At 47.8% G+C, this 24,475-nt stretch overlaps 2 protein-coding genes across 2 annotated transcripts; one reads left to right on the forward strand and one right to left on the reverse strand.

The window, feature by feature from the left end:
* Positions 1-1,253: 1,253 nt before the first annotated feature.
* On the reverse strand, positions 1,254-10,915 carry EXOSC1 (exosome component 1). The gene is made up of 8 exons (XM_049764351.1): positions 10,882-10,915; positions 10,645-10,760; positions 8,334-8,408; positions 5,777-5,865; positions 5,432-5,465; positions 3,660-3,710; positions 3,240-3,324; positions 1,254-1,718 (listed from the first exon to the last, which is right to left on the reverse strand). The coding sequence occupies exons 1-8, from the start codon at positions 10,910-10,912 to the stop codon at positions 1,612-1,614; spliced, it is 588 nt and encodes a 195-aa protein (XP_049620308.1). The 5' UTR covers positions 10,913-10,915; the 3' UTR covers positions 1,254-1,611.
* A 228-nt stretch (positions 10,916-11,143) lies between these two features.
* Positions 11,144-24,459, forward strand: ZDHHC16 (zinc finger DHHC-type palmitoyltransferase 16). The gene is made up of 11 exons (XM_049764301.1): positions 11,144-11,291; positions 17,582-17,829; positions 17,940-18,134; positions 18,236-18,324; positions 18,809-18,837; positions 19,444-19,577; positions 19,715-19,762; positions 20,519-20,604; positions 21,474-21,597; positions 21,762-21,832; positions 23,908-24,459. Exons 2-11 carry the CDS (start codon positions 17,587-17,589, stop codon positions 24,020-24,022), a joined length of 1,134 nt encoding a protein of 377 aa, XP_049620258.1. The 5' UTR covers positions 11,144-11,291; positions 17,582-17,586; the 3' UTR covers positions 24,023-24,459.
* The last annotated feature ends 16 nt before the right edge of the window (positions 24,460-24,475 follow it).

Raw genomic sequence — 24,475 nt, forward strand, 5'->3', positions numbered from 1 at the left:
GCCGATCCAGGACCTAAGGTGGTTGGTTCGAATCCCAGTGTCCCAGTCCCATATGGTCCCCCGTGCCTGCCAGGAGCTATTTCTCAGCAGACAGCCAGGAGTAACCCCTGAGCATTGCCAGGTGTGGCCCCCCCCCAAAAAAAAAGGTACTTATTCTGACTTAACATGTTCAAAGTATACGGGTTTCTGAGGCATTGTGTGCAAAGAAAAAATTTTAGAGACCTATCACCAGACTGTCAGCACAGGGCCTGCTGTGTGAGAAGACAACCACACACACTAATAAACTATAACAGTAGTACTAGAATATACTGAACACTGATGTATTTCTTCCTCACAACAATCTGCTCCCAACGAGGAACCAGAGTTAGATAAAACAGCTTTGTCCACACCTTGTATACCATAGCTTTGCAAAATGTCACCACTGGAGGAAGTGAAGAAAATATGTTCGTTACTTCTGTTAATTCATTTAGTGGGGAGGTTTGGGTTACACCCAATCATGCTCAGGGTTTTCTCCTAGCTCTGTGCTTAGGGATTAATCCTGGCAGGCCTCAGGGCCTTAGAGAGTGTGCTGAGGATCAAATTCAGATAATTACATGTGAGGCAGGAGCCCTAGCCACTTTCCTATCTCTGGATCCTGTTATTAATGCTGGACTGTATGCCCTAGAATTTTTATTCACCACAATCTCCATAAATGAGGGAATGAATCAAATATTGGCTGCAGAACCTGATGCAAACAATCAGTACTTGATAAGCAGAAGCACTTAACATAAAACATCCAAAACCAAGTGGAGACTAGGTTTTGGTCTGCAAGTACTCTTTGGAGTACTTGGTTGAGAGTCAGAATATTTATGTAGGGGGCCGGAGAGATAGCATGGAGGTAAGGTGTTTGCCTTTCATGCAGGAAGTCATCGGTTCGAATCCCGGTGTCCCATATGGTCTCCCATGCCTGCCAGGAGCAATTTCTGAGCCTGGAGCCAGGAATGACCCCTGAGCACTGCCATGTGTGACCCAAAAACCACAAAAAGAATATTTATGTAGGGCGCCAGAGCAGTGGTGCAGCAGTAGGGTGTTTGCCTTGCATGCAGCTGACCCAGGATGGACCTGGGTTCTATCTCTGGCATCTCATATGGTCCCCTAAGTCAGGGGTGACTTCTGAGCACATAGCCAGGAGTAACCTCTGAGCATCACCAGGTGTGACCCAAAAATCAAAAAAAAAAAAAAAAAAAAAAAAAAAAAAAAGGAAGAACACCATGTAGGTTTTGGTCCCTGCTCAAGATAGCAGAAACCTAATATCCTTTTAATATAAAAGTTTTCTTTGTCATATAAAAAAAATACATCATTTACAAGGCTATCAGAAAGAACAGGATCTTCCCAACATGAAACAATTTGCTTGCTGGTACTTCTGAAAGAAATTTATCCAATAAGAGAATGGAAATCATTGAAAGGTTCACAAGAAAAATGTCCACCTCAGGTAAGTTTCTGGCAGATTTTTCTAGAGGTGGCTCTGGCTGAACCCAAGAGTCTGAATGAGGATGATGGCATCAAGATGTTATTTTCATGGCTGTGGTCTTGGAGACAGCTTAACCCCTTCCATGGGCACAATGTAGTTTCTTAGGTCTGCAAGAACTCTGGCTGCACTCGGGCCACTTTCCGGAATTCCTTAGTATGTGTCTTAGGACACTGCATCTCACACCAGCTGATGGGAACCATCTGGACACCTGCAAGGGAAAAAATGATTCTGGAGTGGCTCTCAAACATTTGTCTGAAAAAATTTCCCCAAATTTCAGCAGGTATAAAAGAATTGTCACCAAGCTATCCAAAGATCCTCTCTCATACAGGAAAGAACCTTGTTTATTTACTCAGCTGATTTAAGTGAACCTTCCTTTTTCTATACTTACGGATCACTGCAATTGAAGCAGAAAGTGTCTACAGATATCACACCCTTGACCACTGAAAGCCAAAGGAGAGCTGCTGGAGAGGTAGCACAATAAGGTAAGCTCAATAAGGTGCTTACCATGCATGCGGCCAACCCGGGAAATACATATGGCCCATTGAGCCCTGTCAGGACTGATCTATGAGCACAGCGTCAGGAGTAAGTCCTGAAGATAGCAGGGTGTAGTCCACAAATTGTAATGGCCCCGGACATCCTGTATTTCCACCCAGGCAAGGTGGGTCTGGAGCAAAAGTCACCACAGGAAATAATCTGAACAAAACTGAGAGTGAAATACTCATGCTGAGTAGTCTTGTTTAGCTGAGAGAGAGCTGCCTGTCAGAACTGCAGTTTTTTTTTTTTTTTTTGGTTTTTGGGCCACACCCAGTAATGCTCAGGGGCTACTTCTGGCTATGTGCTCAGAAGTTGCTCCTGGCTTGGGGGACCATATGGGACACCGGGGGATCGAACCTCGGTCCATCCAAGGCTAGCGCAGGCAAGGCAGGTACCTTACCTTTAGCGCCACCGCCCGGCCCCAGCACTGCAGTTTTTATTGAATACAGAGACCACTCTCAGGTTGGGGATTAAAGACAGAGTCTATTCTGAGCCAGTAGGATAACTTGAAACCAAGTTATAAACAAACAGATATAAAGAAACCAGGGATGACCTTTGTTTTGGTTGAAACTAAGTTGTAAACCAACAAACAACCCTCTAGAGCAACTGTTTAACGAAATGGGTCATCATGTGCCAGCATGATGTGCACCAAAACCCAAAGTGTGTAAATTCCACTAACCACACCAAAAGTGTGAGACACCTGGTAGGCCAACAAACAAAAAAAACCAGAACAGCGGGGCAGAGAGATAGCATGAAAGTAGGGTTTTGCCTTGCGTGCAGAAGAATGGTAGTTCAAATCCTAGCATCCCATATGGTCCCCTGAGCCTGCCAGGAACGATTTTTGAGCGGAGAGCCAGGAGGAACCCCTGAGCGCTGCCGGATGTGACCCAAAAATCAAAAACAAACAAACAAACAAACAAAAAACAGAACAGGGTCAGAGCGATAGCACAGTGGGTAGAGTGTTTGCCTTGCAAGCATCCCATATGGTCCCTCCAGCCGGCCAGGAGCTATTTTTGAGTACAGAGCCATGAATAACCCTTAAGCAGTGCTGGGTGTGGTCCCAAAACAACAACAACAACAACAACAACAACAATAACACACACACACATATAAAGGAAAGGAAAGGGGAAAAATGGTTCATTCTAAACCCATAACTGCAGTGAAAGCTAAACTTATGGCAGCATAATCAACTCACCTGCTTCACTGTGGGCCACCACTACCCCGAGTTCATTTTCAGCAGTGGTTAGGAGATAATTAGACTGTGCATCACCCAGGGAGATCTAGTCACATGATTCTGGTGAAGGAAAATGACAGCTTACGTCTTCACTCCCAAAGCCACTTGAATTGTTCTCATTTTTCAGTGCTGAGCATCAAACCCAGGTAGGTCCTCATATGCTCTAGCACTGTGTCACATTTCTCACCCTTCCCTTTCTTCTTCTGACAAATGACCACTTGTCTACGGGGATAAAGTATACCAATTTATGGGGCAGGAGAGACATTAGAAGGTTTTAGTAAATGGCCAACCCAACCCTGAGCTCAGAATCAGGAGTAACCCCCCCCTACCCCCAGCACTACTGGGTATAGCCCCTCCATATGCCCCATGAAAAAAGGATACCACTTTGGCCAAGACAATGTCACCTGGGTGAAAACTCTTATAAATTTCAACCTATACAGAAAGAAAAGCAAAGTTAGCCTATAGATTTTAGGTCCCATATCCATAGCAGTCTATGTTTTTTAAACCCAAAGGTAAAAATTCAGCATACTTTAGTCAATCAACAGCTTGTTTTTTTTGGGGGGAGGGGGGAGTCACAGTTGGTATACTACAGGTTTACTCCCAGTTCTGTGCTTGGGGTCACTTTTAGCAGTGCTTGGGAGAACATGTGGCTGGCAGGGATCAAACTTGGGTTCCCACGTGCAAGATACATATTCTAGTTCTTTGAGCCATCTCCCTGACCCTCAGTCAACTTTAGTTACTTCTACAGAATAATCACAGAAATAAAAAAAAAAAATTTAAGGTTTGTGGACCACATTAAGTGGTACTCAGGGGGTTACTCCTGGCAGGCGTGGGGACCATATGGGATGCTGGAAATTGAACCTGGGTTGGCTGCATGCAAGGCAAATGCCCTATCCACTGTGCTATCACTGTTCTGAAAATGGCAAAATTTGAATTTAGTAACCCAATCAAGAATCTGAGTTAGGTCTATTAAAATGATCTTAATTTTTTTTTCTTTTTGAACTCTGCACTAAATAAAGGACAGAAGATATCTGACCCCTGCTTTTTCATGTGTCTTGTTATTTGATAATGCAGCATTTGGGGGGGTGGGGCATACACCCAGTGACACTCAGGGGTTACTTATGACTATGTGCTCAGAAATTGCTTCTAGCTAGGGGGACCATATGGGACATCAGGGATCGAATCAGGTCCGTCCTGGATCTGCTGCGTGCAAGGCAAACACCCTACTGCTGTGCTATAGCTCCAGTCCCGATAATAAAACATATTTTGAGATGCTTTCCTTTATAGAAATAGAAGACCTGGGGCCAGCGAGGTGGCGCTAGAGGCAAGGTGTCTGCCTTGCTAGTGCTAGCCAAGGAAGGACCGAGGTTCAATCCCCCACGTCCCACATGGTCCCCCCAAGCCAGGGGCGATTTCTGAGCACTTAGCCAGGAGTAAACCCTGAGCATCAAACGGGTGTGGCCTGAAAAAGAAAAACAAAAACGAACAAAAAAAAATATAAGACCTGGCACTATATATGGTTTCCAGAGCATTTCTAAGAATGACCCCTGAGCACAGAGCCAAGAATAAATTCCTAAACATGACAGCGTGCGGCCTCCTTCTCTCTCAATATCAGTGTGATAAAGGAATCTGAATCGGACAAAAGTTACTATAGTTGACTCCAAAAGGTTCCAGAGTAAGTATGCAAGAACAGAACAGCAATGAATAAACACCTGGCACCAAAAGCAAAGAATACATTAGCCCTACTCTGGTCAACAGAGTGAACAAAAATTATATAGAGAAAAGGAACAATAAGATGCATTCTGCTTTGTAGTAGTAAACACCTTAAACTTCCCTAGACTCTACCTTCCCATAGATCTATGAACTGTATTGGAATAATCTAATAGGTCAGGGTTATGATTCAAACATGACAGAACACATGTTTTATACACTGAGGCCCTTGATTTGAGTTCATACACCCTCCCTGGGTTTGAATTCTCACACAGCCACACACCCATTCACACACCCCATTAGAGTTCACGCATAAACACCTTCTATATCACACCACCATCACCTGGAGTGGTGATAGAGTGGCCAACCTGGAGTGGCCTGAGTCTCCTTGAGGCCACTTTGTGTGGCCATTACAACAACAAAAACAACTACCAAACAACTACCTTATCTTTTTCAGTAGCTCGGACATCTTCCTTGCTATATAAAGAGAACAATAAGAACAGAAAGATTAGTTATTGGTGAGACAGAAGTTACCAGGTAGAATACTAATAGAACAGAACATGTGTTAAGCCTGCTGAGCCACACATTTTAAAGTCCATTTCATTAATACTTTTCTTTTGTTTCAACTCACATAACAATTTCTTTAGGAAACTACCTGAGTGGAATAAAAACACAAAAAGAAAAGAAACAGGTGTAGGAATTATAATTGTTTCTAAAAACTTCAGTGTTCTGTTTTATCCTAAACTCACTGCAGGTATGGCAGCGAAAGTGAAGACAGGAATACTTACCGAATGGTTCCTCGAAATGAATTCTTGAGTGGTGTGGACCCCACATATAGGATGTGCACTTTGGCAAAGCGTGTGTTAATGCTAGAGACCTGTGTAACAGAGGAAGGAGCAACATTAGAATATTAGCAGCTGGCAGGTAATGGACACAACAAAATTCTTTTGGTTTTTGGGCCACACCTGGCGGTCCTTAGGGGTTACTCCTGGCTGTCTGCTCAGAAATAGCTCCTGGCAGGCACGGGGGACCATATGGGACACCGGGATTCGAACCAACCACCTTTGGTCCTGGATCGGCTGCTTGCAAGGCAAAAGCCACTGTGCTATCTCTCCGGACCCGGACACAACAAAATTCTAAAACAAAATCCCAGAACTAAGGATTACTGATAGAAATCCAAAAAATCTGAGAATAAATTTTTAAGCCATACTAACTTGCACTTCTCCCTGCATAAAGTGATGTATGTAATGTGTAATTTGAGTCACCCCAGGGGCCAAAGATATGGCTCAGTGGCAGAGTGCATCCTTTACGACTCTAGACCTTTAGCAGATCTACTCAGATACTTGTACAGTGAACAGAATTTAAGCCTATATTTCAACTACTGTAGAACATGTGGGATTACTAACTCTCTAAATACTTTTACATTAGAACATAGATGTTCTTGGTTTTCGGTTTGTTTTGGCCATGCTTGGAAGTGTTTAGGGCTTCCTCCTGACATGCTCAAGTATCATATACAATGCTGGTGATTGAACTGAGTCTGGCATCACGCAAAGCAAACAATGTATCCCTTACACAATCTATCTGACCCCATAGCACATGGCTTTTTGTGGAACAATTTGTAAAAATAAAAAAACCTCAGGGTCAAAGAGATCAGGCATTTGTTTTATTTATAGCTGCAGTGGCCACAATCCTAGTTCAAAGCATCATATATGACTGCCAGGGGTCATTTTTAAGCAGAGTGCCAAGAATAGCCCTTAAGAACAGCTCAGAGGGCCCGGAGAGATAGCACAGCGGCGTTTGCCTTGCAAGCAGTCGATCCAGGACCAAAGGTGGTTGGTTCGAATCCCGGTGTCCCACATGGTCCTCCGTGCCTGCCAGGAGCTATTTCTGAGCAGACAGCTAGGAGTAACCCTTGAGCACCGCTGGGTGTGGCCCAAAAACCAACCAACCAACCAACCAACCAAACAAACAAACAAAAAACCCGGGGGGGGGGGGAAAGAACAGCTCAGAAAAGAGAGAATAAGAATTATAAATTAATTTAATTCAACAGTTGAGATGGGCAACTTTGAATTAGAATACTAATGTACTATGGTTAGTGATAAATATCAAGGTGTATTCCTCTGACCTTTATTTTTGGTTTTTGAGTCACACCTGGCAACGCTCAGGGGTTACTCCTGGCTCTGCACTCAGAAATCACTCCTGGCAGTCACGGGAGACCATACAGAATGCTGGGATTTGAACCACCATCTGTCCTGGATTGGCTGCGTGCCAGGCAAATGCCCTACTGCTGCGCTATCGCTCCAGGCCCTCCCCTGACTTCTTTAAAGCCCCCTAAAAGACATGTAATTTGACATCATATTATCACATAGACTTAAAGTCTCTTGCCTCTTTACAGAAAAAGGTTTGTTTCAGATGTTCAAAATTGACTATCATCCTTTGGCATGCTTGTTTTTCAGACTCTCAGGTAAAAAACTAGATCCAGGAAAGCAGCATAGTGAAAAACTGTAGACCTCACTTTGACTGCCTTGACTATATCCTAGAAATCTCAAGGCTGGCACAGTCCAGTGATTACGATGATAAAAAATGTTTTGTGTTAGGGTGCAGTGAGTACATGCTTTCCTTGCATGTAGCCAACTCAATCTTGATCTCCAGCATCAAATATGGTCCCTTGAGCACTACCCAGAGTGATCACTGGAGCAGAGCCAGGAATATGCCCTTAGTACTGCTGCATGTGGCCCAAAAAACAAAGATAAAAATAATTCTGTGTTGATTCAGAACAGTAGTAGTCACTATCTTTGTATGGCACTGAACTGAGCTGTGGTTAGTGGGGTTGAAGAAATTAATAAAACATATGGCAAAGCTCACTAGTTAAACCTAGTTTGATGCTCTGGTGGTGGTGGGTCCTTTCCAGTGGTGCTCAGGAGAGCATGAAGTGCGAGGGACCTAAAAAGACTCCAGCTAAAAAAGCATGGATGTACTCCTGCCCTTAGAGGCAGCTCTCTGGTCCAGGAAATATTTTTTAAATTTTGTTTAGTTTCCATTTACATAGTCACATGTGGCTATAGTTACCTCTCAAGAAGTACAGTTCTTCTAATGATATTGATTTTCAGTATTGAATGTCTTTTATTTTTGGATTTTGGGCCATACCCGGCAGTGCTCAGGGGTAACTCCTGGCTCTGTGCTCAGAAATCGCTCCTGGCAAGCATGGGGGGAACCATATGGGATACCGGATTCGAACCAACGTCAGTCCTGGGTTGGCCACCTGCAAGGCAAACACCCTACTGTTGTGCTATCTCTCCGGCCCCATGAATATTGAATGTCTTACGAGAAACAGGACCAACTTACCTTACATGTTACTGTAGTCCCCACATCTGGCAGTAACTGGGATTCTGTTTCTCTCAGCACAGAGATGACAGGAAGCTAAATATGGCGAGAAAAAAAAACCATTTTGGCCAAACCTGGGGTAACAGGTATTTGTCCCTATGAATAATATAGGAATGCTTTGGTCCATAGTCAAGGACACAGGAAGGTAGAATATATATTTACTGGTAAGGCCAGAGCAGAAATCATTATAAATGTTAGGAAATAGGCCAAGGAGGTCACAAGAAGAATGCTGTTAGGTTGTTAACATAACTTCTATTAGTTCTTTAAGATTTATGTTTTTGTTTGGAGAACAGCAGCCTCAGTGTGCTCAAGGGCTATTCTCTGCTTGCACCACTCACTGTGGTATGCTCCTGGGGATCATGCCAAATTTCTTGTCTTGTTTGCAGGCAAAACATATACCCCAGCCCATGGAGCTATCACACTGCTCTGAGTTCAAGTTTGTTACCTAATACAGAATTAGTCTAGTTAGTTAGTACCTAGCTATTCTAACTAGAGGGGTCTAACGGGGGGGGGGGGGGGGGGAAGGGTTTCCACACCTAGCAGCACTCAGGGGCTACTCCTGGTTCGGCACTCAGAAGTCATTCCTGGCAGACTCTGGGGACCATGTGGGATGCCGGGATCTGAACCATTGTCGGTCCTGGATCAGCTGTGTGCAAGGCAAATGCCCCACCGCTGTGCTATCTCTCTGGCCACATTTATTTTTTCTAATTATTAATCTTTTTCTATGCTGTCTGTAAGCTTTCCTTCAACGACTTCTAAACTGATGTTGAGCTAATCAACATCAATTGGAAGGAGAAGCCTGCTGTCCCATAGAGCACAACAGAGAAACATATAACCGAATGCTCAATTATATGCTGAAGTACATGCTTGAAAATTAGTTTTTTTTATTTGGGGGAGGGGCACACCCAGTGACGCTCAGGGGTTACTCCTGGCTGTGCGCTCAGAAATTGCTCCTGTATTGGGATGCTGAGGATCGAGCTGAGTCCGTTTTGGGTCAGCTGCATGCAAAGAAAACGCCTTACTGCTGCGCTATCACTCTGGTCCCTGGTTCTTTTGTTTTTTTTTTTTTTTTTTTGTGACACACTTGAGACGCTCAGGGCTTACTCATGGCTCAGCGTTCACTCTTCAGTGGACAATATAGGGATCTGGGGATCGAATCCAAGACTGCATGCAAAGCAACCGCCCTAGCTGCAGTACTGTTTCTTTGGCCCCTAACTTATAATTACTTTTTGGTTTCTGGGCCACATTCGGCTATGTGCAGGGGTTAGTCCTGGCTAGGTCCTGGTGGTGCTCAGGTATGCCAGGGATTGAATCCGGATCGGCGCGTGTAAGGCGATTGTTCTCCCCAATAACGTTTTTAGAACTCAACAAAACAAAACAAAATAAAAAACAAAACTCCAAACCTAATGAAATTCCTTGCTTCAGGAGGTGGGTCCAAAGGTGCTAGAATTAAAAAGGAGAAGCTGGAGCGATAGTACAGCAGGTAGGGCATTGATTTGCCTTGCAAGCAGCCGACTGGGGGTTCGATTCCCGTTATCCCGTATGGTCACCCAAGTCTGTCAGGAGTAATTTCTGAATGCAGAGTCAGGAGTAGTAACCCCTGAACTCCTCCAAATGCGGCCCCCCAAAACAAAGAATTAAAAGGGTTGTAGAGAGGAGCGTGTTCCTGAGAGACAGATGGCGAATATACCAGGGCCAGTGGCAGAGAGAGAGCTTAGAGAACTGGGAAAAGCTGTCAGGACCAGGGTTGGAGAGATAGCATGGAGGTAGGGCGTTTGTCTTGCATGTAGAAGGAGGATGCTTCGAATCCCGGCATCCCATATGGTCCCCCAGGCCTGCTAGGAGCGATTTCTGAGCGTAGAGCCCGGAGTAACTCCTGAGCGCGCTGCCGGGTGTGATCCCAAGTCCCCGCTACCCCCCTCCCCCCCCCCCCCCCCCAAAAAAAAAAAAAAAAGCTGGTAGGACCAGACTCGAGGAAAGGGAGCTGAGGCTGCTGTTGAGAGGGGGCCGGTACTCAGGCGACTCAGTTCACGCAGGGAGGACCCCAACCCCAACCCCTTTCCCCGAGCTTCATTCAGCCTTTACCCTGAATGAGACCCGCACCACAGCTCGGCAGTAGAGCAGCAATGCCCAGAGCGAGCAGCACACATGCAAGAAAGGCGCTGAGCCACACGCTTTAACGGCAAGAGGAAGCTGCATAAGGACGCCTCAGGACCGCAGGGCGGCGTCAGAGAAAAGCACACCCAGAGAAGAAGGGAAGCCGACTCCGTACCGCGCCGTTCTCGCTGCTCCTGTTCAGGCACCCGGCCAGCGAAGAGAAGATGTAGCCGTGGCGGGTGTAGGTGCCGCTGCCCGGACTGCCTTCCTCCAAGTTGCACAGACGCTCGCCTGCGGGAGAGCAAAGAAAAAAAATAGCTCCATCAGATCCGCACGCCCGAAAGCTACCGACCTTCAGTCTTCTTGCCAATGGTGAACCCCTCGCTCATTCGCTCCCCGGTTCTCAACTTACCAGGAATGCAGTATCTCACGGGCGGCGCCATCTTGGCCACTGCCAGAAACCGGCTGGAAATGAAGCTGTCTCCTCATTGGTTAAAAAAATCCAGCGTCGCAGTAAAACGCGAGCCTATTGGGTAGTGTCTGTCACGTGATTTGATCAGCGGTTTCCCAGGATGCCCCGGGGCCAGCGAAGAGGCGGGGCCCGGGAATTGCCTGCGCTTGCGCCCGCGCCCGCGCCCGCGCTCGGGGCTGTGCCGGTCGTTGTCCGCTCCTGTTCCTGGCGCTTGCGCTGCGGGCAACGGGCCATGGTGGATGGGACTGAGCCCGGGCGGGCCCGGGCGCCAAGTTGGAAAGGGTGACAGTGAGCAGCGGCGGCGGTGGAGCTCGATTTGGCGGAGTGAGTGGAGAGTCGGCGGGTGGCAGGTAAGAGCGGAGCTTCGACATTTTGCTCCCTGCCTGACCCTTGCTTTCTCTGGGGTCGGGCCGTGTTCCGGCCGCATCGTGAGTTCGGTTCCTGCGCTAGCTCGCTAGAGCCTCGCGGAGTCTAAACGTCAAACCACCCAGCTGTACCGATGTGCCCACTGCACAGATGTGCAGATTTCTCCCGATTCTCAGTGGTAGTTCGGTTCAAGGTGGACCCCTAACCAGAGCTAAGCACCTGTGGCTTTTAGTCCTCACTTTGGCCTTGACCTCTCGTTGAGAAATAAAACTTTTCCCTATTTGCTTTCTTTTCTTTTTTGGTGTTTTTGGGACCCACTTGGGGCCACCCTGTTGGAACTCTGGACTAGGAATGCAGTTGAATCTGCCGCATGCAAGGAAAGTGCCTTCATTCCCGAACTTTACTTCTGTCTTTTCTTTACGATTTTTTGTTTGTTTGTTTTTGGTGTCACACCCTGCAGCGCTCAGGGGTTCCTCCTGGCTCTCCGCTCTGAAATCGCTCCTGGCAGGCTCTGGGGACCCTATGGGATGACGGGATTCGAACCACCACCGTCCTTCTGCATGCAAGGCAAACACTTTTCCTCCATGCTATCTCTCCGGCACCTCTTTTATGGATTTTTAATGAATTTTGTTCAGGGATCCATGTGGTGCCGAGGTATGGGGGGGGCATTGAATCAGCTCTGAGGCTTGAGCTTCCTCTTTGCTTCCTGGCTTTGCACTGCAGCATCCCGACTTGCTCTGGGCTTCAGCCCTGTGGGACCCCCCCTTGGTCCACAGGGAGGTCTGACATGAAATGCTCCTACTGACACCTGCTGCTCGCCAGCCTCACTCTCACGGGAGATTTGCCCTCATCTCCTCTCTGCTGTTTCACCACTGGCAGTTTTGGAATCTGTGGACTATTGCCTCCTCATCTCTCCCTTCTCACCCCCATCACTCCAGTTTCCATTCATAAGAGGTGGTGGCATAGGTTCCTAGGATGAGGGCAATGATGTGGTTTGCACCCCTATATCCCAGACTTGGTGGCAGATGTCACTGTAAGCTGTGGCACATCCTCTGAAACCAGAGTTCTCAGGGCTTTTGCTGGGATCATTGGTAACCTTTGTGCTGCCACCTCCTTTGTTCCCTCCAAAATGTGTCCTTGTAGAGTTATGCTTCACCTGTACCTGAAAGGAAACTTCTTATGTTCACTTGTGGCCCAGGATACTTTTCCTAACATACACATACCCTCAACCTTCACAGCTAATATGAAGGTTAGTGCTGGAAAGAGTATAGCAGGCAGGCACTTACTTTGCACATGACGGGCCTGGGTTCATCTTAGGTACTCCAGTTCTCTGAAACCTATCAGGAGGGATCCCTGAGTATGCAGGGCTAGGAGTTAGCCCTGAGCCCCACTGGATGTGGCCCACAAACAAATAAAATGAGGGCTGTAACTCTAGACTTCAAATCTCATTCACTCTGATCTGATCTGGAGCCTACTTCTCCAAGCTTTCTGTTGTCATGTTTAAGTTTGTTTAACTTGTTTTTTTTTTTTTTAATTATGCTGTTTTTATTTATTTTATTTATTTTTTTTATTATTTTTTTGTGGTTTTTGGGTCACACCCGGCAGTGCTCAGGGGTTTTTCCTGGCTCTGTGCTCAGAAATTGCTCCTGGCAGGCACGGGGGACCATATGGGACGCCGGGATTCGAACCAATGACCTTCTGCATGAAAGGTAAACGCCTTACCTCCATGCTATCTCTCTGGCCCCTGTTTAACTTGTTTTTAACTTTTAAGTTAAAGTTAACTTTTAAGCAAACTTTTAAGTTTGCTTGTTTGTTTGTTTGTTTTTGTTTTTGGGCCACAGATGATGACACTGCTTAGGGGTTACTCCTGGCTATGCGCTCAGAAATTGCTCCTGGCTTGGGGGACAATATGGGACGCTGGGGGGATCGAACCTCCATCTGTCCTAGATTAGCACATGCAGGGCAAACCGCCTTCACCACCGCTCCAGCCCAAGTTTGTTTCTTTTCTTTTCTCTTTTTTCTTTTCTTCTTTTTTTTTTTTTTTTTTTTTTTTTTTGGTTTTTGGGTCACACCCAGCAACACTCAGGTTATTCCTGGCTCTACGCTCAGAAATCACTCCTGGAAAAGAAAAAAAAAAAAGAGAAATCACTCCTGGCAGGCTCAGGGGACCATATGGGATGTCAGGATTCGAACCACCAACCTTCTGCATGAAAGGTAAACGCCTTACCTCCATGCTATCTCTCTGGCCCCCTACCAAGTTTGTTTCTTTTAAATTAGTGCTTTTTCCCTGAAATTCTCTGTAGTTTTTGGATTTTTAACAGTAGTTACTTGGAGACTTCTCTGTCTCCACTACAAGAAAAATGGCAGCAGTGCTCTCATATTGGTGTGGTGTTCTTGCTGGTATTCAGAGGACACACACATCCAACGAGCCTTCATACTTCTGCATCCTGCTGAGGCATTCATTCAACAGGTACTTTTCCAGTACTTTATGAGCCAGATAGTATTCTAAGTCTTTCATAAACATTTCATTATATATAGACTTGTGAAGGGGATAGAGCTGAAAGGACCTGAGCATTTTTTTTTTTGAGAGGGGGATACAAGAAAATGGGGCCCCAGTTGAGGCCCCACAGAGTTCAGTGATTTCTCTAAGATCACAGATTTACCTGGGGCTGAATGGAACCCTACCTAGTGGTCAAATTATGATAAAATTGTGAGTTTGCTAAGCTTAGTCCTTGAGACTGAAACTTAGGAATTCAAGTAGTGTCCAGTCTGAAATAAAGATAATTTGCATACCCAGTGATACTCAGGGCCTACTCCTGGCAGCCTAGGGGAATGATACGGAATTAAACCCACATTGGCTGTGTGTAAGGGAAACCTTCTACCTGTTGTGTTATCTATCATTCTGACCCCTGAAATAAGAATTTAAGGAGGAAGTTTATTTTTTCTGTGTGTGTGTGTGTGTGTGTGTGTGTGTGTGTGTGTGTGTGCGCGCGTGTAGTTATATAGTTTGTGTTTATCATATCTGTGAAATGCATCTTCCTTGAAAGCTATTACTTTTGAGGGGGCGTGTTTTGGGCCATATATGGTGATGCTCAGGAGTTATTCTTTTTTTTTTTTTTTTTTGTTATTTTTTGGCCACACCCGGCGTTGCTCAGGGGTTACTCCTGGCTGTCTGCTCAGAAATAGCTCCTGGCAGGCACGGGGACCATATGGGACACCGGGATTCGGGATTCGAACCAACCACCTTTGGTCATGGATCGGCTGCTTGCAAGGCAAACACCGCTGTGCTATCTCTCCGGGCCCTCAGGGGTTATTTTTATTTTTTATTTTTTATTTTTTTGGTGGTTTTTGGGTCACACCCGGCAGTGCTCAGGAGTTTTTCCTGGTTCCGTGCTCAGAAATTGCTCCTGGCAGGCACGGGGGACCATATGGGACACCGGGATTCTAACCGATGACCTTCTGCATGAAAGGTAAACGCCTTACCTCCATGCTATCTCTCTGGCCCCCCAGGGGTTATTCTTGACTCTGCACTCAGAAATCGCTTCTGACTGGCTCAGGGGACCATAGGGATACCGGGGATTGAACCCGGGTCCTACCCAGTTCTGCTGTGTGCAAGGCAAAAGCCCTACTGCTGTCTTCTCTCTTGCCCGAAAGCTATTACATTAAAAAGGATCCTATATAGGGAGGTTGAAGCGATAGTACAGCAGCAGTAGGGTGTTTGCCTTGCACATGGCCAATCTAGGATGAACCTTAGTTCGATCTCCCGGTGTCCCATATTGTCCCCCAAGCCAGGAGTGATTTCTGAGCACATAGCTAGGAGTAGCCCCTGATGTTCACAGGGTGTGGCCCCAAAAGAAGCAAAAAAAAAAAAAAAAAAAAAAAGAAGAAGTCCCAAATAGGAAGTACCTCAGCTAGTCGTAATAAGGATTGACTTTAGTTCATGTGGATGGTTTAAGTCTCTAGATTTGCTTTTGGGGGGTTTATCTGTGGCACCCATATCTAATTGGGCCTAGATGCTCTTTTTTCATGCTTTCAAGCCATGTTCTAATCTCTTAATAAGATTTCATCTCCAGGGGCCGGGCGGTGGTGCTAAAGGTAAGGTGCCTGCCTTGCCTACGCTAGCCTAGGACGGACCATGGTTCGATCCCCCGGTGTCCCATATGGTCCCCCAGGCCAGGAGCGACTTCTGAGCGCATAGCCAGGAGTAACCCCTGAGCGTCACCGGGTGTGGCCCAAAAACCAAAAAAAAAAAAATAAAAATAAAAATAAAAATAAAAAAAAATAAAAATAAAAATAAAAAGATTTCATCTCCAAAGAGACAGAATGCTTGAAACTGTTCTGTTTCCTTTTCTACACCATCTCTGGAATTGACTTAGCTCCTAGCAAGCAGTGGGATTAATCCCTTTTAGTATCCTCACGTTGAATGGTCTTTCTTTTTTTTTTTTTGGTTTTTGGGCCACACCCGGCGGTGCTCAGGGGTTACTCCTGGCTGTCTGCTTTGAAATAGCTCCTGGCAGGCACGGGGACCATATGGGATAGCAGGATTCGAACCAACCACCTTTGGTCCTGGATTGGCTGCTTGCAAGGCAAACGCCGCTGTGCTATCTCTCCAGGCCCTCTTTCTTTTTCTTTTTCTGGTATCTTTTTCTGCTGGATTTCATATCATCTTAGGTCTTCTAGGGCTGGTGGAAGGAGGTAATTAAGTGCACCCTGCTCCAGTTACTGAATGGAAACCATCCCTACTGCAAAAAGCCTCCTCCGGTTTCTTGAGCCTCCTGTTAAATAAGTCAGTGAAGTTGCTGAGGACAAAGTAGCCAGAGGGGAAACTCGGATAAGTCTTGTCTGGTCTGGACTTTACTCTGTAGAGTTAATGGATACCACTGGGGTTGTGAACCGGTCATGCCTATTGGAGGATGTAGAAACCCAAGAGGAGAGGGAAGGGCTGGCTCAGGATATGGGATGGTTCCCACAGTTTCTGGAAAGACTGATTGGGAAGTTTGGGCCAAGGGCAGCACTGAGAGAAGGCTCTTGAGTGTCCAGCTAGGACAGGGCCAGGAAGACTGTCATTGAGAGCGATTAGCCTTATGGTCTTCATGAGTGCTCAGTATGCAGAACCTTTCTCACTGCCTGTCCCTGGTGGAATTCTGCTTCTGACATCAGGACTTGTCTTGGCTTCTGGGGTATATCCCTTGTATCCCTGGGGTGGATAGGGTAGACCAAGCATCTTACATCCTGCAGGGGCCCAGGGTGCACCTAACACAGTGGGGCATGCTGGGATCAGCAGCATCAGCAGCAACCGCCTGTGGTGCTCTTTGCTGTGGCTGATCCTCGATGAAGAGGGAGGTCAGTGGGCCAGGCTCTGGGATGTGTGGACAGCTTCAATTAGTTCAATACAGTGCACCCTTGGGTCTGTCTATACCAGAGGTTCCAAAACTTATTTGGTCTATTTTTTGTGTATGTTTTTGGGCCACATTCAATAGTACCAGGCTTACTCCTGGCTCTGCACTTAAGATCTCTTATGGAGGGGCTGGAGTGATAACACTGTGGGTAGGTTATTTGCCTTTTATGTGGCTGACTTGGGTTCAATTTCCAGCATTCCATATTGGTCCCCACGCCGGGAATGTTTTCTGAGTGCAGAGTTAGGAGTAATCCCTGAGTGCCACCAGATGTGGCCCCAAACAAAAAAATAGCTGCTGGGGTGCTAGGAATCAAACCTGGGTTAGTGGTATGCAAGGCAAGTACCCTACCTGCTATCTCTTTGGCATCTCATTTGGTCTCGCCCCCCTTCAGTGGCTGGTGGGAGGGGGAGAATCAGCACCACTTTGGAAATCTACCTTTTGAAACTGAACACACAAAAATGCCACCAAAGTGTTGAGGCTTTGCCCACCTCCCCTTAGATTGTTCCAGTATCATCCCCTCTGGAAACCCTTGTATTCACAGTCCCCAGGGCTCTGCTGTGGCTCAGGGCTCTCTGCCTCCCTCCCTCCCCTTTGCTGTAGCCTTTACCCCAGGCCCTAGGGGTACACTGTCTTGATCCTGCTATGCACCTGCTATGCAGATTCAGATTCAGTCTCTGATGTCCAGATGCTTTCCAAGATGCCACTGCCTGCTGGTGCTCCCCAAGATGTTACAGCCTGCTGATGCTGTCCCTGGGGAGTGTCCTGATTCCTGCTGCTGGGGTTGGGCTGATGGGGCCGCAGCTTGGGGTCCGTCTTTCAGGATGTGTCCTTGGAACCTCCCCCATCTGTCTGCTCACCACAATGTGCTCTTGTAGGCATCATGCGCGGCCAGCGGAGCCTGCTGCTGGGTCCTGCCCGTCTCTGCCTGCGGCTGCTCCTGATCCTGGGCTATCGGCGCCGCTGCCCACCCCTGCTTCGGGGCCTGGTCCAGCGCTGGCGCTATGGCAAGGTCTGCCTGCGCTCCCTGCTCTACAACTCCTTTGGGGGCAGTGATGCTGCTGTCGATGCTGCCTTCGAGCCGATCTACTGGCTGGTGGACAACGTGATCCGCTGGTGTGGGGTGGTGAGTGATACTCAGGAACGGGAAGAAGGGTGTCTGGGGGAGCCAAGGGCTGTGTGTCTAGGTCTCAATGAGCCCTCTCACCGCGGCTCGTGCCTACGCTGCCATGGCAGGTGTTCGTGGTGCTCGTGGTAGTGCTGACCAGCTCCATTGTGGCCATTGCCTACTTGTGTGTGCTGCCCCTCATCATCCAGACCTACTCGGTGCCGCGGCTCTGCTGGCATTTCTTCTACAGCCACTGGAATCTGATCCTCATTGTCTTCCACTACTATCAGGCCATCACCACTCCACCTGGATACCCCCCTCAGGTGGGTGCCAAGAGGAGGAGGAGCAGGCAGTCCCAGGAGTGGGTGAAGGGATCCTTGGCATTTCTTGAGGGTTAGACATGGCACCACTTTCCCCTGTGCAGGGTAGGAATGACCTTGCCACAGTCTCCATCTGTAAGAAGTGCATTAACCCCAAACCAGCCCGAACTCACCACTGCAGTATCTGTAATAGGTAAGTTCTCTGGTGCTTCTTGGGGAACCAACTACGACCTTCTGCCAGGGCCTCAGGGTGAAAGTTATGCCTGAATTTTAATTATTTTTTTGGTGAGGGCAGTTTGGGGTCTCCTCAGAGTTCACTCCCGGGGCATTGGTGATTGAGCCTTAGTCTGTCATTGAAGGACAAGTGCCCTACCCTGTTCTATCTCTCAGGACTCAAACCTGGAGTGTAGTGAGATATGTGTGAAGCACCTGGCACCATGCCTGCCCTATTGTGCCTCAGGCCGTTGGGCTAATCCTAGGAGTTACACGCCATCACCTATTGCGGACACTGAGGTCCAGATCCAGCTGTTGCCTTGTTTGCTGCCGCTATGGAGGCAGACCCTGGCTGTCTTCCCCACCTCTGCCTTCTCTGCCTCAGCGGGATGCTGGTGCTTGTAGGGAAGGGTGGCTCTGGTGACTCACCAGCGAACCCCATGACCCATGTTTCTTCCATGTAGGTGTGTGCTGAAGATGGATCATCACTGCCGTATCCTTTTCTCTCCATGTGAGCTGCCTCAAGCTGGATGCTGCCCAGACTGGACTGCCCCACATCTAGGGCTTCTACTTCCCTGGCAGAGAAGATGGGGCTCTAGAGAAGTGAAGGGCAAGAGTGTGGGAGCTTACGCTCTCCAGGGAAGGAGGACCCTCTCTCTGGGCTAGCTTAGGGTGGCTCTGGAGGGCTCTGTGGCAATCGTGCCGACGGATGGAGACAGCTGTTTGCACAGCCACTTTTGTCTCCTGGGTGTACCAGAATGAACTCACAGGGCATCTTCCACTGCCACCCCACACAGTACCACCTCTGTGGTTCACCCCAGCTGGCTCAGGCCATGCATTGGCAGATTCATTTCTCTGAAAGATTTGAGTTTTCCTGGTTTTCTGGTGGTGATTATTTGGGATCTGAAAAACCTTGTAACATTGTCACTTTAACCTCTGGTTTTCCTCTGGCTGGTTTTCCTGCCTGTGGAAAGTAGTTCTTGGTGACTTGGAAGCTGTGAGCCCTGGTGGCAGCATTATGAATCGAGGATGAACTGGGAAGGCCTGGACACCCCTGCAGTTGTATGTTTGATCTTGTCCTTAATCCTTTTCCTGCCAGCCTGGCTTAACAACTGTGTGGGCCACTATAATCACCGGTACTTTTTTTCTTTCTGCTTCTTCATGACTCTGGGCTGTCTGTACTGCAGCTACAGCGGTTGGGACCTTTTTCGGGAGGCTTATGCTGCCATCGAGGTGAGCCCAGACTTGGGAGCAGGACAGCTCACTGTAGCGAGCTATGGCGGTGGAATCTGTCCCCAAGGAACGGGGCTGGTGGCACCTTTATCCTAGGAGCCTGAGAGTGTAACCAGCACTGTTTTCCATCCCCGTAGAAAATGAAACAGCTCGACAAGAACAAACTTCAGGCAGTTACTAACCAGGTGGGCCGTCCCCACCCCACTGCCTCTGCTGCTCAGGCCAGGGGATGTAGTTTGCCTGAGGCCACGGGCAGACCCAGTGGTCAAGTGTAGTCTTGATCAGGATATTTTAAGAAGCTGGATTGAGCTCATTGAACGCCTTGGGGGCGACCAAAGCCTCCAGCCTGTGAATTTTCTGGGCTTGGCCCGCAGGCACCTTCTCTGTGCTAAATGATCCTCTTCCTTGGTGAAGGCCTGAGCAGCAAGGACTCTGTGTCTGTGTATTGGGGTTCCAGGGGACAGTGTCCAGTTGGGGCCAGCTGGTCAGCCTTTGCCCGGGGTGCATTCACATTCTGACTACCCGGTATCCCCAGGTTTTCTAGGACTCCCCGTTCTCAGTCTTGAGCCCACAGTGGTACTTATGCTCAATGGTCCTTGGTGGAGCTTCTGCTTGTCCTCACCCCATTCTGGGTGTGGGTCTGGCCTCCCCCGAGGGAGTTTCTGCTGGGGGTGCAGAGGCTTCCCCTGGAGCCCCGTTGGTGTTGTGAATCGTGAGCGCAGGGTCGACTCCTCCTGTGCTTTGCCTCCTATTCAGGCTGCTGTGCCCGGTGTATGTGTCCCTGGGATGGCTGGGCTTGCTCCCTGTGGCTGCTGCCCAGATCCTCTGTGGCTTTGTCCCCTGTCCCATCCTGGCATGGACCACTTCCCTGCCCCAAAGGGCTAGGGCTCTGGAGGAGGTTGGCAGGACAAAGGCAGCAGAATGTTGTTTTCTTTCTCTAGACCTATCAGCAGACCCCACCACCCACCTTCTCCTTCCGAGAAAGGGTGACTCACAAGAGTCTTGTCTACCTCTGGTTCCTGTGCAGGTATCTGACTCTCATTCTTCAGCTTAAGGGAGGGGCAGCTTCAGGAAAAACCTTTCAGGTGCCCACATTCAGGCAGGAGCCCATCCCTGTGCCAACTGCCACAGTTGACGCAGTTGAGACTGGTTTAGGCTGACAGAATTCAGTGACCAGTTTCTGCATTTTATTAAGTGTGTGTGTGTGTGTGTGTGTGTGTGTGTGTGTGTACACAAGGAGTATGTGCACATTCTGCGTGTGTTCCTTGCATATATGTTCAGAGCACACTGAGGTGTGTGTTCATTCCATTTGTGTTCCCTGCATGTGTGTTCTGTGCAAAGTAAGTTAAACTAGGTGTGTGTGTGTGTGTGTGTGTGTGTGCGCGCGCGCACGCGCATTCTGTGTGTGTTCCTTGCATATATATGTTCAGAGAACACTGAGGTGTGTGTTCATTCTGTTTGTGTGTTCCTGCGTGTGTGTGTTCTGTGCAAGGTAAGTTAAACTAGGGGAGATGCCACTAGGAAAACAGAATTGGAGGGTGAGGTGTTTTGTGTTTGGGGAGAATCTGGTTGCGATGCCAACCTAGTCTCAGGCTTTGCTACCCATCACTGCTTTCCAGATACTGGTATTTCAGAAAACACAGATTGCTTTTATTATAACATTGATTTCCCCCACCCACCTTCTCATTTTTAATTTGAATAAATTAAGAACATTATTCTTAGATCACGCTGATGCTTTCTTTTTGGTGGAATAAAGGAAATGGTCACCCAAGGTGCAGGTGGGCTAAGAAGTGAGCAGAGGTCCCCAGCCAGCCAGATTCAGCACTAGTTCAGACCTATTGACCAACTCCAAACCCATCTCTCCTGGATCCCTACCACACCTCCTCCTCTCCTCAGTTCTGTAGCACTTGCCCTGGGCGCCCTGACTGTCTGGCATGCTGTTCTCATCAGTCGAGGCGAGACCAGCATCGAGAGGCATATCAACAGTAAGGAGCGACGGCGGATGCACGCCAAGGGCAGAGTGAGTAAGGCAAGGGTGGAGTGCTGGTGGCCACTGTGTCTGCCAGAGGGCAAGTGTCCTGGAAAGCCAGAACTCACCTAGCTGTAATTGAGCCAATTTGGACTTGAAAATTAAAGGGGATTAAGTGAAAAGAATTAATTTAAACATGTCTTTCTTGGCTTTAGGTTTTTAAGAATCATTACAACTATGGCTGCTTGGACAACTGGAAGATATTCCTGGGTGTGGACACGGGAAGGTAAAGCAAAGCATCTAGACTGGTGTGAGACCACAACCTTAATAATTCTTGTTGATGAAAGACAGCGTTAGGGGCCCATTCTTTTCTCATCCAGGCCAAACTTTGGCAACACGTGGCCAATAAGAACTTGAAACTTGACTCATGCACTGACATAATTTTTTTTTTTTTTTTGGTTTTTGGGCCACACCCGTCGATGCTCAGGGGTTACTCCTGGCTGTCTGCTCAGAAATAGCTCCTGGCAGGCACGGGGGACCACGTGGGACACTGGGATTCGAACCAACCACCTTAGGTCCTGGATTGGCTGCTTGCAAGGCAAACGCTGCTGTGCTATCTCTCTGGGCCCGACATAATTATTTTTAACTTTATTCTGACTAAATAGGCTCATGTGGCGAGAGACCCTCATATTGGATAGTTCTATACCTAGGCAGGTTGTGGATTAATTAGCAGATAAGGGCTGGGGAGGTAGCTCAAAGGGTTGAAGTGCATACTGTGCTTGCTTGCAGCCCCTCTACCCACAGCCAAAACAAACGGATGAAAATGACTATGATAGGGCTAGAGATAGTCCTGCAGGTAGGGTGGTTATCTTGCATGCAGTGTCTGGGGTTCTAGCTCTGGCACCACCTGTTGTCCTCTGAGCCCTGCCAGAAGTGATCCCTGAGTATTGTCAGGGGTAGTCCAATAACCAAGAAAAAGGGGATTGGAAAGATAGTATAGGGCATTTGCCTTGTCCTACCACCTGGGCTCGATCCCTAGCATCCCATATAACCTCCCCCCCCCCCAACCCATCAGGAATAATTCCTGAATGCATAGCCAGGAGTAACCTGAGTATCATTTCCCCCACCCCAATAGAACTCGTACATTGTGTATAGTGGCCACTATTCACTTCCTATTGTATGTCAGCAGTATCTGTCAGTTGTAGGTTTTTTGGGGGTGGGTTTGGGCCACACTGGTTGTGCTCGGGTTACTCCTGGCTCTCTGCTCAGAAATTGTTCCTGGAAAAATAAATTACAGTGGTGCAGCAGTAGGACCTTGCACGTGGGCTGACCTGGGAGGTACCATAGTTCGATCCCCTGGCGTCCCATATGGTCCCCCAAGCCAGGAGCTATCTCTGAGCACATAGCCAGGAGTAACACCTGAGCGTCACCCGGTGTGGCCCAAAAACCAAAAAAAAGAAATTGCTTCTGAGGCTTAGGGGATTATATGGGATGCTGGGAATCGAACCCGGGTCTATCTCTGGTTGGCTGTGTGCAAGGTGAATGCCCTACCGCTGTACTATTGCTCTAGCCCCTCTGTGAGTTATTTGTGGAGTTGGAATCAACTGATATGTCTCTAAGGCAGTGAAAAAAAGATATTTCCCAAGAAAATAGGATCAGTCATGTTTTAAGATTATAATTTCTAAATGATAGTAATATTTTTCCTTCAAGTTTTGGGTCACACTGAGGGCTGGAGAGCACAATGGTAGGGTGTTTGCCTTGCAAATGGCTGACCCAGGACCAATGGTGGTTTGAATCCCGGCATCCCATATGGTCACCCGTTCCTGCTAGGAGTGATTTCTGAGCGCATAGCCAGGAGTAACCTGAGTGCCACCTGGTATGGCCCAAAAACAACAAAATTTTTTTTGGTTACACTGGCAGTGCTCAGGGACTACTACTGGCATTGGGTGCTAAGGAGACCTTGTGTTGCTGGGTATTGAACTTGGGGCTCATCCCTGGAAAGCAGGTGCTTCCAGCCTTTGAACCATCTCCTTGGCACCTGTGGATTTAATAATTAGGCGACTGTCAGTAGTAGCCCTCTGCTCTTTACCATCTTATTACATTCTTGCTAATTATCTGGCTTAAGTGACCTAAAACTTCTAGATCTTCAGGCACTAAGGGACTTAATGAAGTTTAAACTTTTTTGAGGGGAATTGGAATCAGGATCTCATGTTTAAGGAATGTGCATGCTACCACTGAACTCTGGGTGCAGAATTAGCACCAAGTTGCCTCTGTGATTAGTGCCTTGAAGCTTTGTCTTTGCTGAGAACAGAAGCTCAGGAAGGGGGTAGCAAGAATTCACACACTTGTCTTCTCTCCTAGGCACTGGCTTACTCGGGTGCTTCTGCCCTCCAGTCACCCGCCCCATGGGAATGGAATGAGCTGGGATCCCCCTCCCTGGGTGACTGCTCACTCAGCCTCTGTGATGGCTGTGTGAGCTGGAATCCGTCAACCTCAACTCCAGCATCAGTGCTTCCTGCATGGACCTTCGGGGATCCTTAGACCCCTGGAAAAAGGAGTGGGCCTTCTGTCTGTATTCTGCGGGGAAACCCAGGGACAGTCTCCTGGCCACTGCAGAAGTGAAAAGCAGTGTGAAAATCTCAAGGACTGACATCATTAATTTACTCAGGCAAATAAGCTCCTGCCAACTGGAGATCAGGCAGCTAGTGATGTTGCAGGGTGTTGGCCGCAGGTTCCTCTGGTTACACATCTGGGACTGGCCATCATCTCTCCTGTTCGTCTGAGGAAACTGAAAGATGGATCTGAAAACATCCTGGCTTCTCAACAGGGCAAAGACACTAGGCAAATGCCGAGGTCACTGTCACTTCTCATGTGCAGCTGAATGGAGCGAAAATAAAGGTATCTGATTTTTTTTCAAGATCTGCAGCAT

This window comes from Suncus etruscus, chromosome 17 (assembly GCF_024139225.1).
Source record: "Suncus etruscus isolate mSunEtr1 chromosome 17, mSunEtr1.pri.cur, whole genome shotgun sequence".
NCBI classification, from domain to species: Eukaryota; Metazoa; Chordata; class Mammalia; order Eulipotyphla; family Soricidae; genus Suncus; species Suncus etruscus.